Below are 24,482 nucleotides of genomic sequence, written 5' to 3'. Positions count from 1 at the left end.
CTACTGTAAGTCTGCGATAACGTATTTCGAAAAAAAAATGATGCACAAACAAATGAAAATAAAACCAAAAAACTCAATAAAAATCTAAAAACAACTTTCAACGATGGACACGCGACTTTAAAAATTTTTAGCCTAGTCAACTTCATAAAATTTGATGAAAGAAGTTTTTGGGCGTCACAGGTATGTTTCACCTCACGGGTTTTCCCTTTCACGTGAACAATGTGGATACTTTTATTATTCATGCTGATGGTGTAACCCTTTGTTGTCGATTCGAATGTTTTCCTTTCATTCGAATTTTGAATTCGAAAAGTAAACATCTTGTCTCTGGGGAAATCCCTGTGATTGGAATGTTCATTTTTTATATGATACTCTTTAAAATCAGTTCTCGCAGATTTAGACATTTAGCCTCTAGGCTAAAAAGAGCGTTAGAATTGTTGAAATTGCTCTGTAAATTACACAATTGAATTACACAAAAAGAGCCAAGAGGAGGAGCCAGAAATTGATTTATCTGACTGACTAGCTTTTTGTGTCTTTGTAGCTTCGATCAAATTGATTATGTTATTATTTTATAATCCATTCACTATGAAAAAAGTCAAAAACATTTCGATCGATCTGTGTATTGTTTATAAGTACTTGACCTGTCCCTCTTCACTGTATTATAAATAGAAAAAGACAAAATACATATAAAAGAGCGTCCCACTACCTTCCCACCTTAGCGTCCCACTACCGTCCCACCTTAGCGTCCCACTACCGTCCCACCTTAGCGTCCCACTACCGTCCCACCTTAGCGTCCCACTACCGTCCCACCTTAGCGTCCCACTACCGTCCCACCTTACGTCCCACTACCGTCCCACTTTAGCGTCCCACTACCGTCCCACCTTAGCGTCCCACTACCGTCCCACCTTAGCGTCCCACCGTCCCACGTCCCACTTCTCCAGTATGCCCCATAACTTATGTTCTTTCGAATTTAAGAGTAACGCATCCAAAGCAAAAATAAATAGGGGGAATTTTCCGGGTAGGAATTTTAGTAGTTTTACATTTTTCAAATACACAGGTTGCAAAATTTAAGTCTGAAGACAAATCACGCTTTTACATTTATGACATTTATTTCTAATTGGTTCGAATTTATCGTCACTAATAAGGTTGTAAGTTGTAAAGCAAGTAACATGGGAATAAAATCACGTGAACTTTTTCGAGTAATCACATGTTTTGACTGCATTGATATATCTAAGAAAAGTTTGAAAATCTATCATGGATCAAAACACTACCCTCAACAACATAATCTCAGCAAAAGCTGAAACCCCATCACACCCCAATTGCTCGACGACAATACCAACAAATATGATACAAAACAGACAAAATATGATACAAAGCAGACAAAACATTCAAACAAACAACTATACAAAGAAATAGAAAATGGCAAGATGAAGACAAAGCCTAGAGTCAGGTGTGGTACCAAGAGTAAGCACCCTCTGGCGCCCGCGAGCCACCCGTCATCTTTACCAAAGAAGAAATAGTGTTGATCAGACACTATTTCGTACATAAAAAACAGAGTAAAGGGGTTAAAATAAAACAAATTGTAAACAAAAAAGTTTAAAATTTCTGCCCATACAGTGAAGTACAGCAGAAAGAAAGAGAAAAAGTTGAAAGGTTGACCGAGAGCCCGGTTCGGAACCCCGAGTGGCCGTACACATTGGAAACGAATTAGGAAATGAGACAAACTCAGCAAGATTAGACACAAACTACAATTTATACTAGACAGAGAAAAAGATACATTTCTGCTTATTATTAACAGTTCCCTAACCTTATAATTCAGCACATGATAAAAGTTAGTCTCGAAAATTGGGTCCTATGCTCAATAAGCTCTATCATTCATAAGTTGGCTTTTTCCTTTGTTAATATCAAAAATTAATTTGCTCAGTTTTTGATCACGTGGTTTGGTTTAAGATTTAATCACATGATCAAAAAGCGAGCAAAACAAACTAATTTCTTAACGCAAGTTCAAGTAAGAAACAATGGAAAGAAACAAAAAGCTTCCAGGTTTTTTTATACGAAATATGATCTTATCAAAATAAGGACATGATAAGATGGCAACAGAGTACAAAGCTTTGTGACAAAGATTGTGGTTTATGTCAAAATTTACTTCGTCACCCTTGACAATCACTTTTTAAAAGATTAATTATTTGGAGACAAGAAATACTTTGTATTATCATTGTAATATGAACTGATAAGTTGTTCTGTGTGAAGACAAAAAACCGTAACCTAAAATTAAAAAATCACATTCACTACAAAAAAAGAATATGTAATATTTACAAAATTTACAACCAAAAATTATTTTAATGTACAAAAAACTTTACAAAAATTACCAATATACTACGTGAGGATTATTATGAATACTAAAAGTTAATAATCTTGAGTTTTGGGCATTTAAGAAAAAGAAAATCATATACCAGTCAATATTTTAGAAAGGCAGGACAGCATCCGTTAGCTCTTTTTCTATTGTTATTCCACTAAAAAGGCTGTTTTTACCAAAATTTGAGTGAATTCAGGAGGGCCAACATCCGATACCCGGACGCTAAAAGGACATGATCAATGGCCTGTACATGTTTTATAAAAAGAGGGAGTTAGGTTTGAGTACTCTGTACCAGAGTGTATCTCACGATTATCGTAGCGTAGTTCAATACGGCAATGAATTTTGAAATTAGCCGTAGATATTGGGTTTGTGTACAGACAAGGTTTGAGGGACGGGATTTGTATTTTGTGCTTGTATGCAAGCTATCACACTGGTATACTGGTCTTCTCAAAGAAGTTATTCTCACAAAAAAGTGTATCAATTCTCATAAGACAAAAAAGTGTAGTTAAAGACTCAAAATGCCCCGAATGACTCATTACATTACAAACAAATAAGAAACTTCCCTGACATTTCCCTCAAAAAAAGGATTAAATCAGCCTGACTGAACAATAATTGGTGTGTAATTTATCATAATTGACATGACTTGTCTATATCTATAAAAGGAAAATCATGCTGTTATAATATCAAACATGTCCCTTAGTAGAATAAAAAGTTTAATCTTGTAATCTCTTTGAATAACTAGGTTTGGTAAAGAATGATGCTAGTTTCATTTTCAACCAATGCACTAAAAGTAAAACAAAAATTATGGACAAATTTACTATGTACAAATTTATAGGAAACATTTATAAAAAAAATAATGTTGAATTTTTTGAATGATTACAAAATCATCTGTTATCCCTCTGATATCTTTTGTCACATTTCATCATATGGTCAAATAAAACTGCTCCCTTGGGGAATTCTCGAAAACAGTACTCACAAAGCTCCATTTTTTCAGTTGGTGAAAAAGACTTTGGTGGTCTTGAAGGTGACTGTTGTGGCGGTGAATCCTGTCTACTATAATAATCTCTAGATTGAGCTCCTAAGTCTCTTGGTATTGAAGCACTTTTGGTTGGACTTGGGCTCGGTGATTCTGCACCATCCCTCACTAAAATTCCTGATTGTTCTGGAAATATACCACCACTGATCCATCCATATTGTTGTTGTTGATATGGTTCAACAGGCTGAAAAAATGTGATTCATTAAATTATTGTCTTAAAAATTTCATGTTCCTGAAAAAATGAAACTAACTCAAAAAAACTTGTTGGCAACAACTAGATATATATAATCTCAAAAAGGAGTTCCTAAAATGTTAAATCTTTTATTTTTAAAAGCTAAGTAAAATTAGATGGCGCAGGAATACTATCAAACATTTCTAGAAGATTCATAATAGATAAACCAAAGGTAAATTTAACTATAAAAAGTTTTTAGAAACCACTAAACTTACCGTAGATAACTGCCTTGAAGCAGGTGGTATTGGGGGTGGATTATCTCTTCTTTGAGCTTGTAAAACGTAATCAAAGAGTTGCTTCTCTTTTGTTTTCATTAGTCTCAGTTCTTCTTTTAATTGTTTGTTTTCAGTCTTGTGTTTTTCAATGTCAGTGAAGAAATCTTTGGCTTCTTTTTCACGTATTTCAACCTGGAAAATTGAGATAATTTAATTATACAATATGTACCCTTTAAAAAAAGTTTTATAACACTAAACAATTGATAAAGAACTGTCCCTTTGTATAAAATTGCTTGTCCCACTTCATTTCTACCCTATTACCATTCATAAAACAGTTAAAAGGAAAAATTAAGAATAGACCTTATCGGAGTTTTTGATTTTTCTAAAAAAGCAATGCAGTGTGGGATTGTTTCAATAGAATTCCCTCTCGAGACAATCCCACAATGCATCGCTTTTTCAGAAAAATAAAAGACTCTGATAAAGTCTATTGAAATAAAACAATACTAACTGTGCATCGTGCTGCTGTTAATTCCCCTTCTATTACATGTGTTCTTTTTAGAAGTTCATCAATAAATTGTTCACTGTTGCTTTGTTGATTTTGCCTCTCTTTCTTTAAAGTCTCATTTTCAAAGTTGACTTCGTCGATTTTTGTCTTTAGAGACTCATTTTCCTCTGTTGAGTCACGTAGCATTTTGTTCAATGATTGTATTTCATCACTCATACTGGCGATTGCAGAGTCAGAATCTGCTCCACCTTTATTTAATAATGGTCCCTTCGGGATTCTTAATTGATCAGCTATGGCTCCACGTAAAGCTTCAACTCCTTCAATCTCTTTGGTATCTGTCGACTGGTCTCTACTTAATGGTGTCAAAAGTCCCATTGGTAATTTTGTTTGTGAAGAATTAAGATTTCTAATGGCATCAATAAATGTTTGACCTTGCTCGTCAGAACTTATTTGCAGAAATATTTTCAAAAATTCATCACGTTGTGAATCCACACACTTTTTGAGGTATTCATTAGATTGGTCTTGTAACAAAAGGGTGGATCTTATTATTCGGTTTTCATTCTGTAAAATACTACACTTATCAGTTAGTTTTTTCAAGTTATCATTTTTTTTGTCTTCGGAGTTTAAAGATTGTTGAAGCCTTTGATTGTCTCTAAATTTGGAATCTAACTGTTCACGTAGATGTTCATTCTCTTTTCTAACCTCTTTGATTTCCAAGGTAATATCAGCAGCTTCTTTAGATTTATATTTTTCATTTAAAATGTCTTTAAATGATTGATTTTCTTTTGATAATCTTTGAATTGTACGTTTTAACACCGGATCATAGAATTGTATCGCAGGGTTTTTGGGCATGTCTTTAATCATCCTTTCTTTAAATGCAACAATTTTTTCAGAATCCTTTACATACTCTTGAAGTGATTGAAGTTGAATATTAAGATCTTTTATTTCTCTTTCTTTCATCTGTAAAATTTGCTCAAGTTCATTGCTGTTGGTTTGAGTAGAAGCCATAATATATACCCCGCTCAAACTCCTCAATCAAAATTAGCTGTACTAAGTAGTCCAGGTATAAACAAAAACCAAAAATTTGTAGTACAATACAGTGAATAAAATGGTAGTCTTCAACAATCTTCCACAATAATTTTCACTTTTTCACCGCGGTAGTTCTAACACCAAAAATGTTCGTTCACTTTCTTGAATGTCTCCTTACCGTATCCAATCGAAGGTATTCATGAACATGAATATTTCAATTCTTGGAAGAGTGATTTCCAGTATGAAAGGGTAATTCTTCAAAAGTAAAGTACTAAACTACTGTGAATGAATGATGAGTCTTTTCGTAGTTTCCCTTTCTAGCTAAAACTTCCACAAATTAAAGGCGCTGATCGTGTTTTTTTTTACGGGATTTTACACCGGTAGAATTTGCCGAGGCCGAGAACAAACTGCCCAATATTTTGCACCCAACGCCCTTCGTTCATTCGTTGTTCAACTGGATGTTATCTAGTCTTTTACAGTAAAGACTTTATCTGACCAAAGTACGTCTAAGGGTCCGTACGAGTCTTTCAAATTTCAGACATCGTATCTGGATCTACAGCGTTACTCGGCGTCCCTTTGAATATACTTCTACCCTACTGCTATGCTATCGGTTTTTCATTCTATATAAACCTTTTTTCGTAAAAAAAAAGAACAGAGGTTTACTGGACAAGACAGCATCTCTCGAGCATCAAATGTACATTACTCTTAATCAGAACTCAGATCACAACAAGAAGGTATAATTTATTTTTAATCTGTTTAGTCCTTGACCATTTATTGATGTTATTAAAAATCTGGGGCACGGCGTCCAGAGAGAGGGTAAAATGTTGGCGAAAAGAAGAGAAATAGACATTTTTATCTTTAACAATCAACTGGTGAAGGGAAACTTGCATACTCCTCAAATGAGTGACCTGTCTGGTCATTAAAATACAAAGGTAAATCAAAACAAAACGGTAGAGTAGAGCTGCGAGCAGAGCTGCGTAGATCACATTTGTTTTGAAATCTTGCTGCTTTGATTGGTCCAGATTGGTCAGCATTTGATAGTTATGCAATTTCCCTCCACTGATACAAGGTACTCCACTTCACAGTATCAAATAATAATGCTGAGAACAGCACTTTATTTACTTGACTCCTGAGCAAAGGAAAGCGGCGAAAAATTTTGAAAGATAATTATATATGAAAAAATAAAAGAACCCATTTAAATGAAATTGACATTTTAAAAAACTTGTATAATTATCTAAACTTTGAGCCATATATTAAAAGATTTGACTCATGCCAACCTCGAAAAATAATTTGAGGATCAACTTTATCACGTGCGGGCGATTCTACTCAAAGTTGTGCATTGTCCTTTCCGCAACAGTTTTTGATATAGCTATTCAAGGAGACGATCTGGCAGGGGTTTTATTGGCTTAAAGCTTCTACTTTACATGTGCCCCCATGGGAAATTCAGTTTAAGTTGGCACCTGGGTACGCGTTTGGTTTGGGAACGCGAAACACGAACGCAAACTACCCATGTCTAAACTTTTCAATATATCTCCAGAACTAACAGATTTTTTGAAATTCTGTAAAAAGGTCTAAGTTCCTGAATAGTTTTACTATGTCCTATGAAAAAATCATAAGCATCAGTCAAATACTCGTTCATCTATTTAAGATTGAAGACAAAAATTTGCGAAGAAAAATAAACCTTGAGCACAAAAAATGCTTTTTTAAACACTTTTTTCCACCGAAAAACAAATAACTTTTACAGACTTACCCAGACTTACCTTCCCCAAACATTGAAGAAGCCTCTACTAATTAAAGTAAATAAGATAAGATAAAACCTTAAAATCAACCAGAATTTACAACCTTTTGTCCAAAGAAAAAGACGTGCTTTTCTCGCCGCCATTTTGTTTCCGAATGAGAATTCTAGAGAATTCCATTCGTTTCCAGCTCCCGCGGTCTTTTTTCATCCAATCAGATCGCGCGATTTCACTTTCGCTTTCTCTAGTCCAATAAGACTGCGGGATTTGAGTCATGTGACATCTCTATTGAAAAACCCGCGCGAAATACAGGGGGTCACAAATAGAAATACAGGGGGTCACACTACTGGCTACAGGAACTGAAAGCAAGCAATTAAGGCCAATATTTTTGGTTTTTCTGAAGGACAAAAGGTATAGGAAGCTTTACTGAAAGAGGGATAAGGCTGGGACAATCTATTTAAAAGATATGGACATAAAAAAGGCACTTTTTTGGGTGATAATTAAGATTTTACTTAGAAACTTAAATTCTCTTACCCCCGTCTCTGGCCCCCCTGATATGAGCAAGGGAACCATGATGGCCACCCCTACTGAAAATTTCAGATCAAAACAAACAAGGAATTAATTCCTGTTACTCGAAGAAAATTGGAAAAAGCTGGTTTTTGACTGTTTCTGATCCTAAAGTGCTATTTTTTGGTAAAAGCTATGCAATTTATGTTTGATTTCTAAAAAGCTTACCCATTCATTGTTAATATATTTTTTATTTGAAAGTAATCTCTTCATGGAATAAAAAGATATATAGTCAAATCTTGTAGGGTCATTTTTCAAATTTTTTTTGCCAAATTCGATTTTCGCTTTTCGCCATTTTACCCTACGCAAACGCATGTGTTATAAGAAAAACATCTCTAGAAGTGAGAAGACACCCAATTATAGACTGTTTATTAAAAAAAGAATTCTCAAAAGTGATTACAGGTAGATAAACCAAACAAAATACAAGCACAGAAAACTGCCAGGTTTAAACTAAACCTGTTGTCATTATCATAAAGATTGGATAGATTGGATTCAAGTATATACCGTGAGAGGTCCTAAATCCGACCGATGGGGTCTTTCAAAGATACAAACTAAAATAAAAACCTTTTGTTGTGACGCAACGAAGATACCAAAGTGTCAACTAAACTCAGAGATTTGATACACTGAACCAATTGAACCAGATTGAACCAAATAACAATAATTAATTGCTTCTTATAACAAAACATGTTTTTTTATTGCAATATGCACAACGTCATAAATGACAACAGTAGTAACAACATCATAAAAAGTAATGAGATGTTTTGATTTTCCAAAGCACACGAAAATATAAAAGAGGTCTGTGTACGAGCATGCTCATTTTGAAACGTTACGTAATCAAGCCTGGTTTTTATTACTTTACACTGGCACTAGGCTTGATTCTGATTGCGGGTCTTTCGTAAATAAACATCCAGACTTATGGATGGACATTTTCATAAAAAACGTCAAGTTTTGTGACACCTTAAAAAATGGTAAAAATCACTTTTTTGTTAATAAGTCATGATTTTGTGAGGTCTAAGTAATGAAATTTTGTGGATAATTCCGTAACAATGTCTCTTCACAAAAGCTTGTATGGTCAAAATATTGAGGTTTTCATTATATAACAAGATCTGGATAATAATGTAACTTTTTTATCCACAGCAAGCAGGCAATAAAAATTTTGACTTTTTCAAAACCCAACCTATTCTATACTGAAGAATAAGATGTTGCCTAGCAACTGTTGTTATTCGCAAGAGATTACACAAAGGGTTAACTATATATTGGATAATGAAGTAACACATGTGTTAAATAGGTGAATGTTGATAAAATAAGTTAGGAACATTACTAAGAGCTAAAAATTGAATATAGTACAACCATAATCATCAATTTAAATGTTAAATTCTCTTTTTTGATAAGAAATTCATTATTTCACGCTCTATGGATAATATTGTAAAATGTGACTGCGCAAGGATATAGGCATCTATATTTTACTTTTATTATATTGCATTGGTTTTGAAGCAATCGAGTAAAGAAATATTAGTCAGCTTATGTAATAAGTATACTTCATCCTTGGTTAATAGACAGTACTTAAAATGCCTTAAAATCGCTGAATATAACTCTTTATTGAACTTATGTAAGGTATATGAAACTATATATGGCATATAGTAGAAACTCCATAATATTTTATCCACTCTAAGGTCTATATTTTATAGTTATTTTCTCATTTTGGATAATCATGGAATCATAAAGACTGAGAAATAATTTTTTTGAATATGGTATAATAAATTAGGAAATATTTACTTAGGAATAAGTTAGGAAATTCTGGGAAATTACATAATAAATTAACTTGAAAATAATGTGAGAATATCTTTGCAAACAAGTTTAAACTAAAATAAAATCTATTCAACGACCTGTCATTGATAATCCAATTTCTGACAAAAGCTGGTACGTTGTCATCTCCATTTTCATATCATATATTGAAACCTCTGGGTACAAGACATGGTTTAATGTTATATAAACGATTTTATTTTCAAGTAGCTTGTATTGGACGAATCCTTTTCTAAAATTTTCAACTGTTTTTTCCAAATAGTTACAAATCATATAATCAGAATCAGCTGGTATGAAATGTTTATAAGAGTCAAATATATTTTCGTTTGTATGTTTCTTTTCCAAGACGCGACATAAAAAGAATGGCTCGTTTACATTATCTGAGGAGTAGATACCAATGATCTGGCCAATCTTAAAAGTGTCACCAAAATCAGTGTTTCTAAAAGTTTGTTACAAGTTTATCCATTTATTGTCAATTATATCAATTCCAAGGTCTTGTCTATAGTTTGTATTAAAACTTATAACTCATCACCTGTCCTGAGACAAGGTATCAGGTTTAAATATGAAGTAATAAACATGTTGATAGATTTTGATGTTCGCCATCAATTAAAATAGGCCCTTTGGAAGGATCTTGAAAATGACCTTGTTTTGATGTGACAATGTTATCCAAGACAATGAAGTATACTTGAAATAAACATTAGAAACCATACACTTGTTTTAATGATGAAAAATTGGTATCCTTATTTTAACAACATGTATGACATTTATTGCCAAAAAATGGATAACTTAACCCTCTGTCTTCAAGCTTTGACCCATGTTACAGCGTTATCCGGTAGCTCTTCCTTGTAACAATATTTCTTGAAAATTATATGGGCGAAAACCCCTTAATTGATTGCAAAAGGTTCCAGTACCCCATGTCAAAGGAATATTAAGTTCTGGGTACCATTATCCAAAAAATTGGATAATTTAGATGTTACATTATTATCCAAAGCTTGGCAAGCTTCTTTCAATCGTTACCTGACTTAGGTAAAGAGTATAGAAAAACTGTCACAAGATTATCCACCTCCTGTCTATCTACTTAACCATCATTTAGGTTGATTTTCCATATCATATACTATTAAAAAGTTAAGTGAACAAAAAAGTAAAATCAACACAGTTTGTTTACGATATTTCGTTCTATTTTCAGAACTTCATCAGGTATATTCGCGTATTAAAAAGTTATGGATAATTTTGTAACATGACTTAAAAATGTTACAAAAACCTTGAAAATTTGACGTTTTTAATGAACATGTCCGGGTGCTAAAGAGGGCGTTGATAGTTGCCGCCTCATTAATTCGATGTTTGTTATTCAAATTAAGTGCTACCGCATCCGCCCTTTTTTCAATTCTTCTTCAACTTCGGGCCATTTTTACAATTTAGCCTGTTTGTTTCTTGATGGAAACCAGTCCAAGTTCTTTCGTATTTTTCCCGCACAAGTCACTTTTATTACAAAACTGTTATCGTGTTAAACATGAGCAACTGATCCAGAATAAAAGGTATTTTTACAACTCACACTTTTTAATTACATTAATTGACATCTGTGACATTACAGCTATCTTGTTAGATGTTTTGTTTCGAGAGTTCTAGCAATAGTTTATCGTTCAACTTGGAGAGGGAATGTTTGTAAACATAGAATTTTTTTTTCATAACAGTTATTTGGGGGGTCGGAATTAGGCAGTGGTGTCGGATTTAGGACCTCTCACGTTAAGTACCGTAACTTGGTCTAATGTCGACACCCCTCCTCTAATCCCGACACCCTTTTTATCGGCTGAAATCGATAGAAATGTCAAAACAGTTTTTCTTTTCTTAGTGGTCAGACAGGAATAATCCTTTTTTCAATCAGTGATTCAAGCTTTCATATTGCTCCTGTCTCTAAAGAAGAGTGTTGGAATTAGACGAGGGATGTCGATATTAGACCAACTTACGGTATTATGAAAGCATAGAATAAGAAAGCCGTGGCTGGAATGATAACATCTGAATTTCTGATTGTTCTATCTCTGTCGTATTTGATGACTATTTGTTGATCAATGAATCTGTAATGTAGTATCTTTAATGGTAAATTTTATTGGTTTGTTATTAAAACTTAGTTCTCAGTGTGTTTTAAACATGAATGATATGCCCTTGACAATACACTTGCATTATAAAATCATTGTAAAGAAAGGATCAACATTAAGAAATTTAAACAAGCGCAATTTAATGGCTGGGCTAAAAGAACTCAAAAATTAATAAAGTGCCTCAAGTGCCTTCACAATCTAGTTACAATATATCAGTGAAATCTTTTTTAGAAATCAATGAAAAAGTACATCAAGATAATACTGTGAAAATTTCAAGCCAACACCTTCAAAATGTATCATTCAAACTGACAGGAAAGTTGTCATCGTAAATATAGCTCTTATAATTTTAATTTTGCCAAAAAACTGTTGTTTCCTCAAAATACCCCTAAAATATGTCCAAAATTAGTTCAAGTGAATACAGATTCAAAGATATTTAGAAATATCAAAAACTTTTTGTGAAGGAGAAAAAGAGAAAAGTTTCAAAAACTATCTACCAATAATAAACTGACAATCTTGATGTTGTTATAATTATAAAGCTCAGAGACAGAGATAGAACAGCCATTAACTGAAAAGACAATGCCGTACATATTCCAGCCGTGGCTTTCATATACAATTACTATGATGAAAGTATTAGGAAAGTTCTTACTGGTTTACAAATTAAAACTCAGACAAAAGTACTTTATGATCAATTAACATAAGAAATCATTGATAAGCCTTGTAAATATTTTTTTGCATTTAATTTTTTTCTAAATTATATGGTTAAGGGTTTTGTTTTTTAAGGCAGACACTATCCTGGTATGAAATATGAGTCTGATTATGAAACGGGAACATTTATGTAAAATTAAAACCTTTAAGTTATTGAGAATAAAGGGCTACATACACTACACAATATATTGTCAGGCAATATATATTGATGATATATTGCTGAGTGCCGGCAATGTATTGAAAAGGTGTCCACAATATATTGTCGGCTTGATTTGCAATCTTTCTAACAATACGAGGGATTGTTTACAGAAAGAAAATTCCTTTTTATAATAGAGCACGTGTTATTTACTTCGTACATTACGGTCCGTAAGGCTTGTAAATTTTGGTACTCAGAGTTTCATGTCGCCTGTATGGACAACAATCATAAGTCAAATAAGATACGTTAAATAAAAAATTCAATCTAAAAGTTGTATACAATGACTTCTTCAAAGAAATGGCATCAATCAGCATTAATTATTCAAATTCAAGTGACGTTGAATATCAAGAGTTTGTGTTTCTTTCGGTGGTATGATTGTCGGATTAGATGAAAAAACCTACAAGTCTCATTCTTTATAACTTAAACAGCTCTGAGATATCATTGAGCACTTTTGGCACTAAGAAGAACCAGAATTGTATTTTTTATTGGCGATCCAAAAAATATCTGCAATCTGATTGGTAAAAAGAGTACAATATATCTTGTATTTTACATGTACAAAATATAAATCGACGAAAAGATGTTGTTGCATTGTAGCGGTAGAAGCAATCTAACGTCACTTTGTTACAAAAGTGCCCTGCGCTTTTTTCCAACACAAAAAAGTGCATTTTTTGGGTCACCGATAAACCAGTTATCAGACATTTGCTCGTACAATATGGAAATATTTCACTCGTTCCGGATTTTCCGTATATTGTACGGAAAAATCTCGAAGCTCGTAAAATATTTCTCATATTGTATTCGCAACTGTCCGATAACTATTACGTATGGTTATAATTAAACATTAATTATTTTTTTCTTTAGATAAGAAATTTTTAATAACATAGCAACAAAAAAGTAAATAAAGAAAATGGAGTTATTCCAGGACCCAATCGCATTGTCGATCATAGGTTCAGATGACCATGTTTTGTATGGATGTCATTGTGACAAATTGAAACCTATTACAAAGCTTTATTATTGCCGGCATTGCACTAAGTTGAGATGTGCGAAATGTGTTACGCATGAGGTAGGTAGGGTATGACACTTTGTCAATTTTCTTTTCATCTGAAACCTAACAAAAAGCTTTATCATTGTCGTCACTTCATTAAAATTGAGATGTGCCAAATGTGTTATGCATGAGGTAGGGAATTCTCTTCAATAGAAAGTCACTTGTCACTCTTAACCAATAAGATTTAATTGATTTGAGGGGTAACAACACAATGGTTTGCTTGTAAATCACCAATAAGTGATTAGTTTTGATTACCGAACATAGATTCAATTAAATATTTAGTGAGTTTATACCATGATATAGACAGGAGACCCGTCATGTGTTTTTTTTATAATTTGATGTACACAAGACGGGTTCGAGCTGTGAGTCCAATATTGGACTCACATTTTTTACAGTGGGAAATTCGAATTTAGCGCTGTCCTCACTTACTAAAATAAAAACCAAATTTCGAAAGTTGCGCTTTCTCTGAGAAAGTGTGACCAGTAAAAGAATAACAAAATTTGATTGGCTATGTTTTCAACCGTTATTAGGATCTGAGAAATTCAAACTCTCAACCCATACCATGCTATACATTTCGCCATCAGTTTATCAATGAAGAAATCATAGCATGGATTCCCAGGCTAACCATGATAGGGCTCTTACGTCCAATGCTGACACCATGCCATGGCAAAGAATAACTTGTAGTAAAGAATTTATGATACCTTGTATTGAGCTATCCCTGTTGTATTGTAATCTTTGATAGCCTGCACTAGTGCCATAATATCTTTTAGCTGGACAGTATGTCAGTTGCAATGTACCTTAGTAGGTTTATGAAAATCTTATTTTTGCTTTCTTTCTTATAGGTTGATTCCTTTTACTGTCCGAACTGTCTTGAAAACATGCCTTCAACTGAAGCCAAGATCAAGAAAAATCGATGTGCAAACTGTTTTGATTGTCCCAGTTGTGGACATAGTTTGTCGGTTCGAGCAACGGCTGTTTCAGTAGGTGGAAATCCACTTGATGAATCACCAAAAACAAATGTCAAGAAAATGCATTATTTGAATTGTGGTTTTTGTCGTTGGACTACGAGAGATGTAGGACTTGCTGATCAAGCTACTCGTAAGAATATTATTCTAACTTTTTTTCTACCCTGAAAACACCAAAAGTTTATATTGTTTTAAACCCTTGGCAAAGTCATCAATTGCTTTTTGCTATTTAAGTCTCAAAATAATAATAAGTAGTTATGATACTTCAGAATTGTATGCAGTTTTTTAAGTTTTGTGGGAGAACCAACCCCCCTTTGTTTTAAATGTTACGACCATATGATTGAAAATTCCACAACTTATTCAATGGCGCTGTACTCATCTTCTACTCTGATGATTTGAAATGAAATAGATTTTTTTCTCCCAAAATATAGCAAGCGGAGGATGGGCGGAGCCAGAGCTGCCATTCACCAAAAAAATGTCTTCACTTCTGGAATATTATAAACAGTTGGCTCAGCAAGACAAAGCTGAAAAAGCAAGACAAAAGATCACATCAAGGAGAAGATCAAACATGCTTATCATGGTAGATACTTCAGACTTTCAAACTTATGTAAAAATTTCTTTTCACTATCAATCTGTCAAAAAAAGTTGTTTTTTACTTCTTTTTTGACAGGTTAAAAGTGAACTTTTTAGAAATACTTTTTCACAATTCTTTTTTAAAACCGCAAAAAAAGTTCGTAGTGAGCCAGAGTGAGCTCAAGGTAAGCTCTTTTGAACTAAAAACTTTTTTACGATTTTTTTGAAAACTTTTATTTCAACAGGTAGGTTTAACAGTGAAAAGAAATTTTTACATAAGTTGGTACTATAATGTAACCAAATTTTATCTGAAATACACCGAGAAGTATTAGATGCCCCTCACCGTGGTCCAATACTTATTCAAATGTTTTAATGTTAATAAATAATGCTCGTCGAGAGTTTAGAATTTTCAAATTATGTACAACTAAAAAATACATTACAGCCAAACTAGGAAACTTCTTTTTTTTGAAACAAAAGCGAAACATATTGAAACAAAAACTAATTTATTGTATTTTATATAGGATCGTTACGGCTACACGTTGTCTCTTGGTAAAAAGTCTGGTAGTATTAGTTCACCAAATACCTCAATACTTGGAAAAACGAAGTAAGTCAACTATGTGTTTTTTATTTGATTCAGATGACAGAGCTCTAGAAGCTCTGGAAAGATTATCTTTTATTAGACTCTTAATTCTCTAATGGTACCACTTGAAAACCTCTTGGTATTGCACTTTTTCAGGTTGAAGCAAATTGAAGGCTAAATGGCATTATTAAATTTTAACTCTTATAATGTCGATGATGTAGCTTATACCAACATGAGAAATATTTTGGATGTTTTTCATCTTTTTGGCTCGAAACTACTAATTTGGAGGTGCAATAAAAGAAAAATCTAAAAATTAGCAATCACAGGTACCTTTAGAATCCCTTGTCTTATGATGCCTTGTCTTATGTTGTCCAAAAAAATTGACCGCTGGGGGCTATGGGAACTGGCGTTTTATTCTCCTTCTTTGTTCTTATAGTTCAGCCAGTGGAAAGGAGATACAAGCACCAACAATTGTTACAACCATTGAACAAGATGTGGAGCAACTTCCTGATTCATTTTACACCGAGCCTCTATGTCTTGAAGAAGGTTTGGAGCTACAATCAAGCTTTATTCTTTCATTTCTTCTTCTTGTTCTTCAACCGGTGCCAAGTGGCAATTTTTTCGACTACCGTAAGTGGTCTAATGTCGACATCCCTCATCTAATCCCGACACCTCTCTTTAGTGTTGAGAGTATAAAAGGAAGATCAAAGTGGCTGATTGATTCGCTTAGCGGTAGGAGAGCAAGAAACCTTTTTTTATTCTTCGATTCTGCCCTACCTATTTTCCCTATCTCTGTAAAGGGTGTCAGAATTAGAAGAGGGATGACGACATTAGACTAAATCAGACCCCAGTCCTCTCAAGATGAGTTACTTGGCGAGCTATTGTTCTCCCATCTAAATGAAATGAATCTACCTAAATCATCTTTCAGTTTTGACATTGGACCAGAGATTGAAAAACCCAGCATTGAGTGCCACCAAAACGAAAGAATTGCATCCAAAACACAAACATCTGAAAGTCAGACGCTCCCAACGATGTAAGGTAAAAGACAGAAAATGAATATTAAAACTTTGTCTTGCATCACAAGTGTTGAGGCAAAAGTAGATCTAGCGTTCTCGATGCATTACATCGCTATCGAGTGGTGATAGTAATAATTGGGGTACCACTTTCAAAACAACTTCGATCTAAAGATTTTATAAAATCAGACGGTCCCAACGATGCAAAGTAAGAGTTTATGGAGCGATGACCATTTGCTCCAAGGCGTTAGAATCACAAACTAGGATTTCGTTGTTCGGATCCCTAGTGTCGTTCAGTTCATGGATATGAATTCGAAACGGCTGGCCGTGATGAACCCTGTGAAAACAATCGATCGAAAGACTATCTAAAACTCTTAGATTATGAAGTCATAATACCGTCAGTTTTTCTAATGTCGACATTCCTTTATCTAATACCGTCACCTGTCTTTGGAGATAGGATAAAGAAAAAGCTCGTAATCTCTGATTAAAAAAACTATATTTCTTTGATTAGCAACCAGCAAGGAAATTTTTTTTTCCAATCGGTGATTCAGACCTTCATATTATTCCTATCTTTTAAGAAGGCTGACGGAATTTGATGAGGTGTGTCGACATTAGACCAACAACAAAGATATCGACTCTAAGTGCTTCTGTCTAAGCGAAAAGAGGTTTTTTTGCTTCAACATTCTGCAAAAAAATTTATTGTGTGGAATCATTTTCTGATCTCTGAGACAAATAAACTTAAGAGTGAAAGGAAATTTGGAAACAAAGATGATCAGCCTGGTTTCATACTACTTAGTCCTATCGATACCTTTTATAGCTTTTTATAGTAATGAAAAAGTTCAAAATTAGAAAATTAGTTTTTTCAATGATTGACCAAAGCTTAGCTAACACCATTGGTTGGAGTTTTATTGTTTTCTAGCTAAAACTTTCTTTCTGTTTTTTTTTAGAGATGTGAACACAATTTGTGCAAACCTGAATTCAATCCCTCATCAATCAAGTTTAAAATCCAACTTGTTGGCATGTAAGTTTGATTTTCGTTCGTTCGTTCGTTCGTTCGTTCGTTCGTTCGTTCGTTCGTTCGTTCGTTCGTTCGTTCGTTCGTTCGTTCGTTCGTTCGTTCGTTCGTTCGTTCGTTCGTTCGTTCGTTCGTTCGTTCGTTCGTTCGTTCGTTCGTTCGTTCGTTCGTTCGTTCGTTCGCCACATCATTTTCCCTCGAAGCTACTCACTAGTCTCCGTAGCTCGAGCTTTTTCATCAAGCATGTGACGTATTACAAAGAAATTAAGAAAATATAAACTATTTCATCTGGGATTTTATCATCATTTTGTATCACACTGGATTTATTTAAAAAAAAGTACTTTCGTGTTCTTTTAAACTCGTTTTATTCCGTATCACAGGCAATATTGTCCACTTCTGCAGATCGCAAAATCTGGAAATTTCAGCCAAGGAGAGGTAAGGTTCAAATAAATATTTTTAGAAAGATAGTAGAAAGATATTTTGAACAAAAATATATTCCCAGGTTATACAACGCGGTATCGTACAGTATATTGTATGTAAGAATTAAATGATAATTATATACCATAAGTGTAAAATTAGAGTGTGAAGAAATAACCTCAAATTTAAGCTTAAAGTGTGTAAAAACTAAAAGCATCAGGACATTCGAGCTTCAAAAGAGTCTAAATATTCATTTAAAAAGAATTGTGTACCTCATTATCACTATTCTAACATTTTTCCAGTCTACACAAGTGGTTTTATCACTATCAAACCCGTTGGATTCTGCGATCAATGTGACGTTTATGCCACTCAATGTTGATGACAAACTCAATCGAACACAAACATCTGACGTAAGTGTTGAGCTTACACCAATACACCCATCAACCCTTGGGGTGCGGTCAGCTTTTTAAGGGAATGGTAATAAATTTACAAGGAATATTTGTTTTCCGGCACACGGCTTTTTTCAGGTTACCTTTAAAACAGACCAAACAGATTCCCGCCAAAACTCCATCCAATTATCTTTCCAACGAGCTCTCCGCTTAAAAGGTATATCTCCCTTCGAGCGGAATGTATTGAAAAGCACGGACTGTCAATTTTTTGGAAAAGACTTTAGCACCCCTTTTTGATTTGCCATTATAGATCGAGTTGCCAACAGATACCATCACCATAGCAGCCAAAGATGCTACCGTCGAGTTTGATGGGATTGGTTCTTCCAGTATGAGTGAACAATTTGACGATGATCCAAAGTAAGAATGTACACGATTTTTATAAGAGTATATTTTATATAAGAATATTCAGGAAGAAATTGTCCAAAAAATTAAGAATATATGAGAAAAATATCATCATCATCATGGTATTTGGTAACTGAACTTAAGAATGCCATTTTAGAGCATTTTTTCACTGTTAATTGTCAATTACAACCCCCCGTAAGACTCAAATCTTTCATAAAAAAGCCAGTTATGTATTACATATTAAATTTTGGTTGAATTTCGATCCTAACCTAAGAATATACTGTAAGAATATTTTTGTATGATTTTCCCCAAAAAGTTTAAGAATATCAATGATGACATTAAAAAGCAAAGGTCTTACAAAAAGAATCGTGTATAAAGTATTGCTGCCATAGATATCTGAGAAACCCTAAGAGCTAGCCCGACAGTTTTTAACCCTTTCTAATCTTTTTATCTAATCTTATCTATCTTTTTTTATGAGGTGTGAAATTGTAGTGATTAAAAGGTATTGAAATTCTTTTTTTTTTTTTTCAGGGTTATCCATGCACGATCTAGCAACAAAGTATCTTTCTACGCCAATGTTATTCCTAACAAGGAATCTGGTAAAGTCGTTGTAAGTTTCGTTTATATTACTGTCTAAAGAAAACACTTAAATTTCGCCAAGCAAGAGTTCGCTTCTTTGCACAAAATGTCCTGCACTACCTAGGCTAAAAAAATTCCGTCAAATTATTACTTCAATTTATTGAGTATAATTGACATTTCCCTCCTTGTTAAATAATTCTACTCCCAAGTCTGTAAAATACATATCTTATTTTAAAAACATTATTTAGATGGAGCTTTCTCTTCCTACTGTAGATGAAGCAAAACAATTCGCCATCTTTGAAAGTAGACCAAGACTACTCTCTGGCTTCCTCGCTTTCCGCATTCCTCGTTGTTTGTTTTGATTGAACAAATTGCATGCAAACTGTTGTGTTCTATTTTTTTTGAAAAGATGGTGCTTGGACTGCTTTAGCATATTTGTGCTGTAAACTTTAATAACTCCTTTTGTTTCGACCGCAATTAGTACCGAAAATATACTTATATAAACATTTTTCAAATTTGTTTCTTTTCTTTTCCTGTTTAGGCTGCGTTCACCTTGAATTATAGCTACAAGCTAATCACAGCTCCTCTGATCATGAAAGTCGAAGAAAGCCTGGACTCTGAGAAGAAAAAAGAAGAAAATATTGTATCCCTTAGTTTTCCTGTTCAAGTCAAATTGGGTGAAATTAATGCAACGCTGTGTTGAGTACATAGGATTTGAAAGGCAATTTTCCCAAATTAGATATTTGGTATTAGGTCAGACATTTTGGACATATTATTCTACTTTTTGACTGATTTTAGAGTGAAAAAAGGCAAAGAGGCTGTGAAATTAGCAGTCAGGGCGCATTTTGATGCCTTCTGCGTTCAGCTTATCTCATTTCGGCGGGTGCGACGCCGGGTGACGGCGGGGTGTTTCTTCCATTTTGGTTAATTTCATTTTTCGGGGAATTTGGTTTTCATTTTTGTACACAATGTCAGAAAGAAAAGTTTTTACGAAAGGATCAACAATACCTCCATCCACGATCTAGTTGTTCCTGTCGGAGACTCAGTCGGTTTAGCCAAATATTTTGGAACGCTTTACTGTCAGGTTCCAAAAAAATATATTTTTAAAATCGATTTTCATTTTTCTTTTACCTTACCAGCCTTTTCATTTTCCTAGTTAGCTATTTGCAATTTGTAAAATATTTATCTCTTGTTTTATAATAGTGTTGCCAACCTTCATCTAAAGCTGAAGGATATTTAAAGCTACCCACAACAAAATACAGTATAGTCTCTTTAATTCGGAACTCTATAAATCGAATGTTACCTTAACTCGAACGTGTTTTATGGTCCCTTTAGTTAACACTGCCTTATAAACCTTACTCCATAACTCGAAATTTTCCTAACTCGAACAAATTTGTGTTCTCCGTGTGTCTTCGAGTTATGGAAACTCGTCTACTGTGTAATTGAGCACTGAACACAAGGCTTTTTCATCTTTTTCGTTTAAGACTCCGTATAAAAACTCTTCTATTTGGAAGTCGAATTTAACAATACTTTAAACTTTCCTCTTGGATATTTTTCGGAAATCTTACGAATTCGCTTTTCTTATGATGGTCCTTAATTTTTAAGAAATTTTGAAAATGAAGTAAATCTATATACATAATAGGCAGTATCGTAAAATTTATTATGACCAATGTTTTATTTTGTCATCTTTTTCAGCTTTGTATTTAAATTATTAAGAATTATCTTATTAGTTTATTTTTATGCTAAAGCATCAAATTGATTTTTCCATTTTTTCTCATTTTAAATTCCGGGCTGCTAGTACTGCAGACCTACGCCATTTTTTTTTCATTTTTGATCATGAAAAGACTTTTCGTTTCCCAAATTACACTAATCTGGAAAAGGAGGTTTTCTGTCAGCTTCTTTTCAGGAGAAACTATAAGAGAATTTACCTCCTAAATCTTATGTAGGGTAACATTTTCGTAGAATTCTTGGAAATTTGAATAGGTCTTCAATACTCAGGGGATGCCAGGGAAAAGCATTTTAACGTCCCATGTGGAAAAATCTTACCTAGTGCCAGACAGCAATAATTCTTTTCTCGACACCTTTTCTTCTGTAACTTTTTACAAATAATTTCCCCAAGGATATCCTGCAGGGAATATTAAAGTAACTTGAAGTCATTACAGTACTGTTTCAAAGGACTGACGTCACTTCAAAATAAATGTAAATCCCTCTTTCTTAATACCATTTATTTAGCTCAAGCATAAAGAATGATGTAACATTTTCGGGAAATTACCCATGAACCCATGAAGCGATATTTTTAATAGGAGTTTAAAAATTGATTTATCAGAGTTTCTTCTCCAATTTGAGTCTATTTATTGGAGTTTTATCTTATGAATGAAGGCTGACGTAATCATTTTGCGTAGAGTAAAGGGGGGAGGTACAAATTAAAAAATAATCAAAACAAATTTCAGAATGTGAATTAGTAAGAACCAATGTCTTTCGAACTACAAGACAGCATTGAACTGTGTGAGCAAATCTTTAATCAAAGGCTCAATTTCGTCAGAAACGCAAGGTATTTCGCTTAGTTACCCAAAAACAATAGATTCCCATACTACGTTTTATCATTTTTATTGATGAAAATTTGAATATTTTTTGTAAAGTCCCCCAGAAGTATTTCTAGCGAAAAGTGATGTAATCTTTTCAAAGTTGGGAAATCACCCATAAATAGACACGAACGAGGGGTTAATCACAAAAATACAACTCTCTCACTCTTTTTTTCATAAATTAAAGATAAATCAAGAAAAATTGTGAAATACATCAAAAATCAAAAATCAATTCAAAATCCACAATCACCGCCTAAATATGTGAACAACCTTTTTTGTCAGACATCCACCATACAACACCATACTGAAAATTACTTTACCCAATATTAAGGGGGTATTAACTGCTTGACTGCCAATCGTTTTGGTCGCAATAATGGGTACATATAACGTATGTGGGTATAATATAATTTTGACAGTATTTTCCTTATTATTATTTTCCAGTTATTCTCCTTCCTTTAATTTTCCAACCCCCCCGGACCTTATTAGGACCCCCCCCCCCGTTTATTAATTTTTAAGAATATTTTCAGTTGGCAAAAAGAAGTCCCCTTATTTTGCTCCAAAAAGCCTGATTTTAGCCTATATTTACCTTATTTTTGGGTTTTCAGAAGTACAATACCTGGGAGACACGGGAACGAGTTTAACTAAAATAAAGCCTGGGAGACACGGGAACGAGTTTAACTTAAATAAAGCCTGGGAGACACGGGAACTAGTTTAACTAAAATAAAGCCTGGGAGACACGGGAACGAGTTTAACTTAAATAAAGCCTGGGAGACACGGGGACGAGTTTGACTGAACTTTCTACCCTATTACACGTTTTTTTATAAGAACATCCACAATTTTTGAAGCCTTCGGATGTTCTTTTTGGATTTTAAGCCTAAAAATGTTCTTTTAACATGTTCTTATTTTCACCATTTTGTGAATATTTTTTTACCATTTCCCTAAGAAATTGGGTGTTTTTGAGTCCACAAAGCCTTAAAATGTTCTTATAATTTTCGCCAGCGAAGCCTTATGTTCGTATATAGTCTGTTCTTATAAAAAAACGTGAATACAGTATGTAATTTATAATTATATTTTATTTTTCCCTTTTTTTCAGTAAAATTACTAAAAAATGATCACTAATAAAAATATACCACTGGCACAGACATATGGATGAACAACACTGGCTAAAATGTATTAGAGGTATCAGTTTTATGAACCCCAAGACATGGTTAGCGATGAATCCATGTATAGAAATACAAGTTTTTTATAAGAACGTCAAAAATTATTGAATCCTTTGGATGTTATCAACTTTTGGGGTTTAAAGCCTTAAACTTTCTTGTTTTTCACTATTTTTGTCCATTTTAGTGTACTGATTAAAGTAACTTTAGCAAGACTAAATTTCGCGATTTCGCGAATTTTTGACATTTTCGTGAAATCAAAACTCGCGAAAACGCGTGAGATTCCTGACTTGCGAAATTAAATCCACCACCAAATTTTTTAAATCGCATTTTCGGCGGAGAAACCAGTCCAAAGTCTCCATTTGTGGCAAAAAATGGCTTTTTTCAGCTGTTTTCAGGCCTATTCGCGAAATTAAATCCACGCGAAACTTTTCAAAACTCTGAATCGCGAAATTTAATCCGATTTAAGTGATTTCCTAAGATATTGGATTTTTTAGATCCCGCAAAGCCCAAATGTTCTTAAAGTGTTCTCAAATATTTGGCCCAAGCCTTATGTTCCTACACTTTGTTCTGTAGGAAAAACTATTCTTAACGATGGAGATTGATCCATGTGATATGCAAGAAATTCGTCCAGCTCAACAATGATTGCACTCTCAACAATTGACGTGGCTCATCACCTATTATCGAACGAGGTTTGTCAAACGAAACACCTATGTTTCTGTTTGTTTGTTTTTATATACTGTTTTTGGACCTACCTGGAGGTCCTATAAATTAACCGTTGTCTGTCCGTCCGTTCGTCCGTCCGTCCGTCCGTCTGTTACCAGCTTTTCTCAGGATTGGCTCATTAGTTTTTTCAGATTTTTGGCACAATGATGCAAAATGGCAATGCCCAAAATGTGACGGAGCCCGATTTTCGAAAAAAAATTTATATGCCGGAAAAACCGTTTTTTTGGTATTTTCTCGAGATTTTATCATTAGTTTTTTCTGATTTTTTTGCCCAAAACATGGCCTAGTCCGATTTTAGAGAAACATTTTTTCCGGCCGAAAATGCCGGAAATATGCCGGAAATCGCCGTTTTTCTGGATTTTCATTGGACTTTTTCCTTATTATTGGTTGTTTTTTTCATTCAAAAACATTATTAATAGCAACGCCCACCATCAAGCATGTTTCAATTTTCAATAAAATTGATTTTTGAAGCCGGAACTATTTAAAAGTCGCCGGAACAACCTATTTTTGCCGGAAAGACAGTATTTTTTGAATTTCTCGAGCTGTACTTTATGTTTTCTTATAAAATTTTG

The 24,482-nt window shown here is 33.8% G+C and overlaps 3 protein-coding genes across 4 annotated transcripts in view; 2 read left to right on the top strand and 1 right to left on the bottom strand.

Annotated features, from left to right (window-relative positions):
* Positions 1-2,955: 2,955 nt before the first annotated feature.
* On the bottom strand, positions 2,956-5,707 carry LOC136813395 (uncharacterized protein MCAP_0864-like). The gene is made up of 3 exons (XM_067069917.1): positions 4,345-5,707; positions 3,837-4,028; positions 2,956-3,573 (listed from the first exon to the last, which is right to left on the bottom strand). Exons 1-3 carry the CDS (start codon positions 5,347-5,349, stop codon positions 3,238-3,240), a joined length of 1,533 nt encoding a protein of 510 aa, XP_066926018.1. The 5' UTR covers positions 5,350-5,707; the 3' UTR covers positions 2,956-3,237.
* Positions 5,708-13,329: 7,622 nt separating this feature from the next.
* On the top strand, positions 13,330-20,231 carry LOC136813406 (dynactin subunit 4-like). The gene is made up of 12 exons (XM_067069925.1): positions 13,330-13,530; positions 14,355-14,610; positions 14,909-15,057; positions 15,572-15,654; positions 16,067-16,176; positions 16,559-16,668; positions 17,591-17,664; positions 18,039-18,093; positions 18,378-18,485; positions 18,775-18,881; positions 19,398-19,476; positions 19,987-20,231. Exons 1-12 carry the CDS (start codon positions 13,375-13,377, stop codon positions 20,146-20,148), a joined length of 1,449 nt encoding a protein of 482 aa, XP_066926026.1. The 5' UTR covers positions 13,330-13,374; the 3' UTR covers positions 20,149-20,231.
* Positions 20,232-23,118: 2,887 nt separating this feature from the next.
* The window catches only part of LOC136813394 (sodium-dependent phosphate transporter 1-B-like), a 31,633-nt gene continuing 30,269 nt past the window's right edge, over positions 23,119-24,482 (top strand). For both annotated transcript variants that reach the window (XM_067069916.1, XM_067069915.1), the window contains exons 1-2: positions 23,119-23,206; positions 23,761-23,876. The gene's annotated coding sequence lies outside the window, so the exon portion shown is untranslated. The remainder of the gene's footprint in view (positions 23,207-23,760; positions 23,877-24,482) is intronic.

The sequence above is a fragment of the Clytia hemisphaerica genome, unplaced genomic scaffold (genome assembly GCF_902728285.1).
Source record: "Clytia hemisphaerica strain Z4C2 unplaced genomic scaffold, Clytia hemisphaerica genome assembly, whole genome shotgun sequence".
Lineage (NCBI taxonomy): Eukaryota > Metazoa > Cnidaria > Hydrozoa > Leptothecata > Clytiidae > Clytia > Clytia hemisphaerica.
This window is presented reverse-complemented; position numbering and strand designations above follow the sequence as displayed.

Coding starts and splice junctions, on each gene's coding strand:
- LOC136813395 (XM_067069917.1), bottom strand. CDS start 5,349: ATGGCTTCTACTCAAACCAACAGCAATGAACTTGAGCAAATTTTACAG. Junction 4,029..4,344: donor TAACAGCAGCACGATGCACA/GTTAGTATTGTT, acceptor TCAATTTTCCAG/GTTGAAATACGTGAAAAAGA. Junction 3,574..3,836: donor CTTCAAGGCAGTTATCTACG/GTAAGTTTAGTG, acceptor ACATTTTTTCAG/CCTGTTGAACCATATCAACA.
- LOC136813406 (XM_067069925.1), top strand. CDS start 13,375: ATGGAGTTATTCCAGGACCCAATCGCATTGTCGATCATAGGTTCAGAT. Junction 16,669..17,590: donor GACGCTCCCAACGATGTAAG/GTAAAAGACAGA, acceptor GTTTTTTTTTAG/AGATGTGAACACAATTTGTG. Junction 18,486..18,774: donor ATCGAACACAAACATCTGAC/GTAAGTGTTGAG, acceptor TTGCCATTATAG/ATCGAGTTGCCAACAGATAC.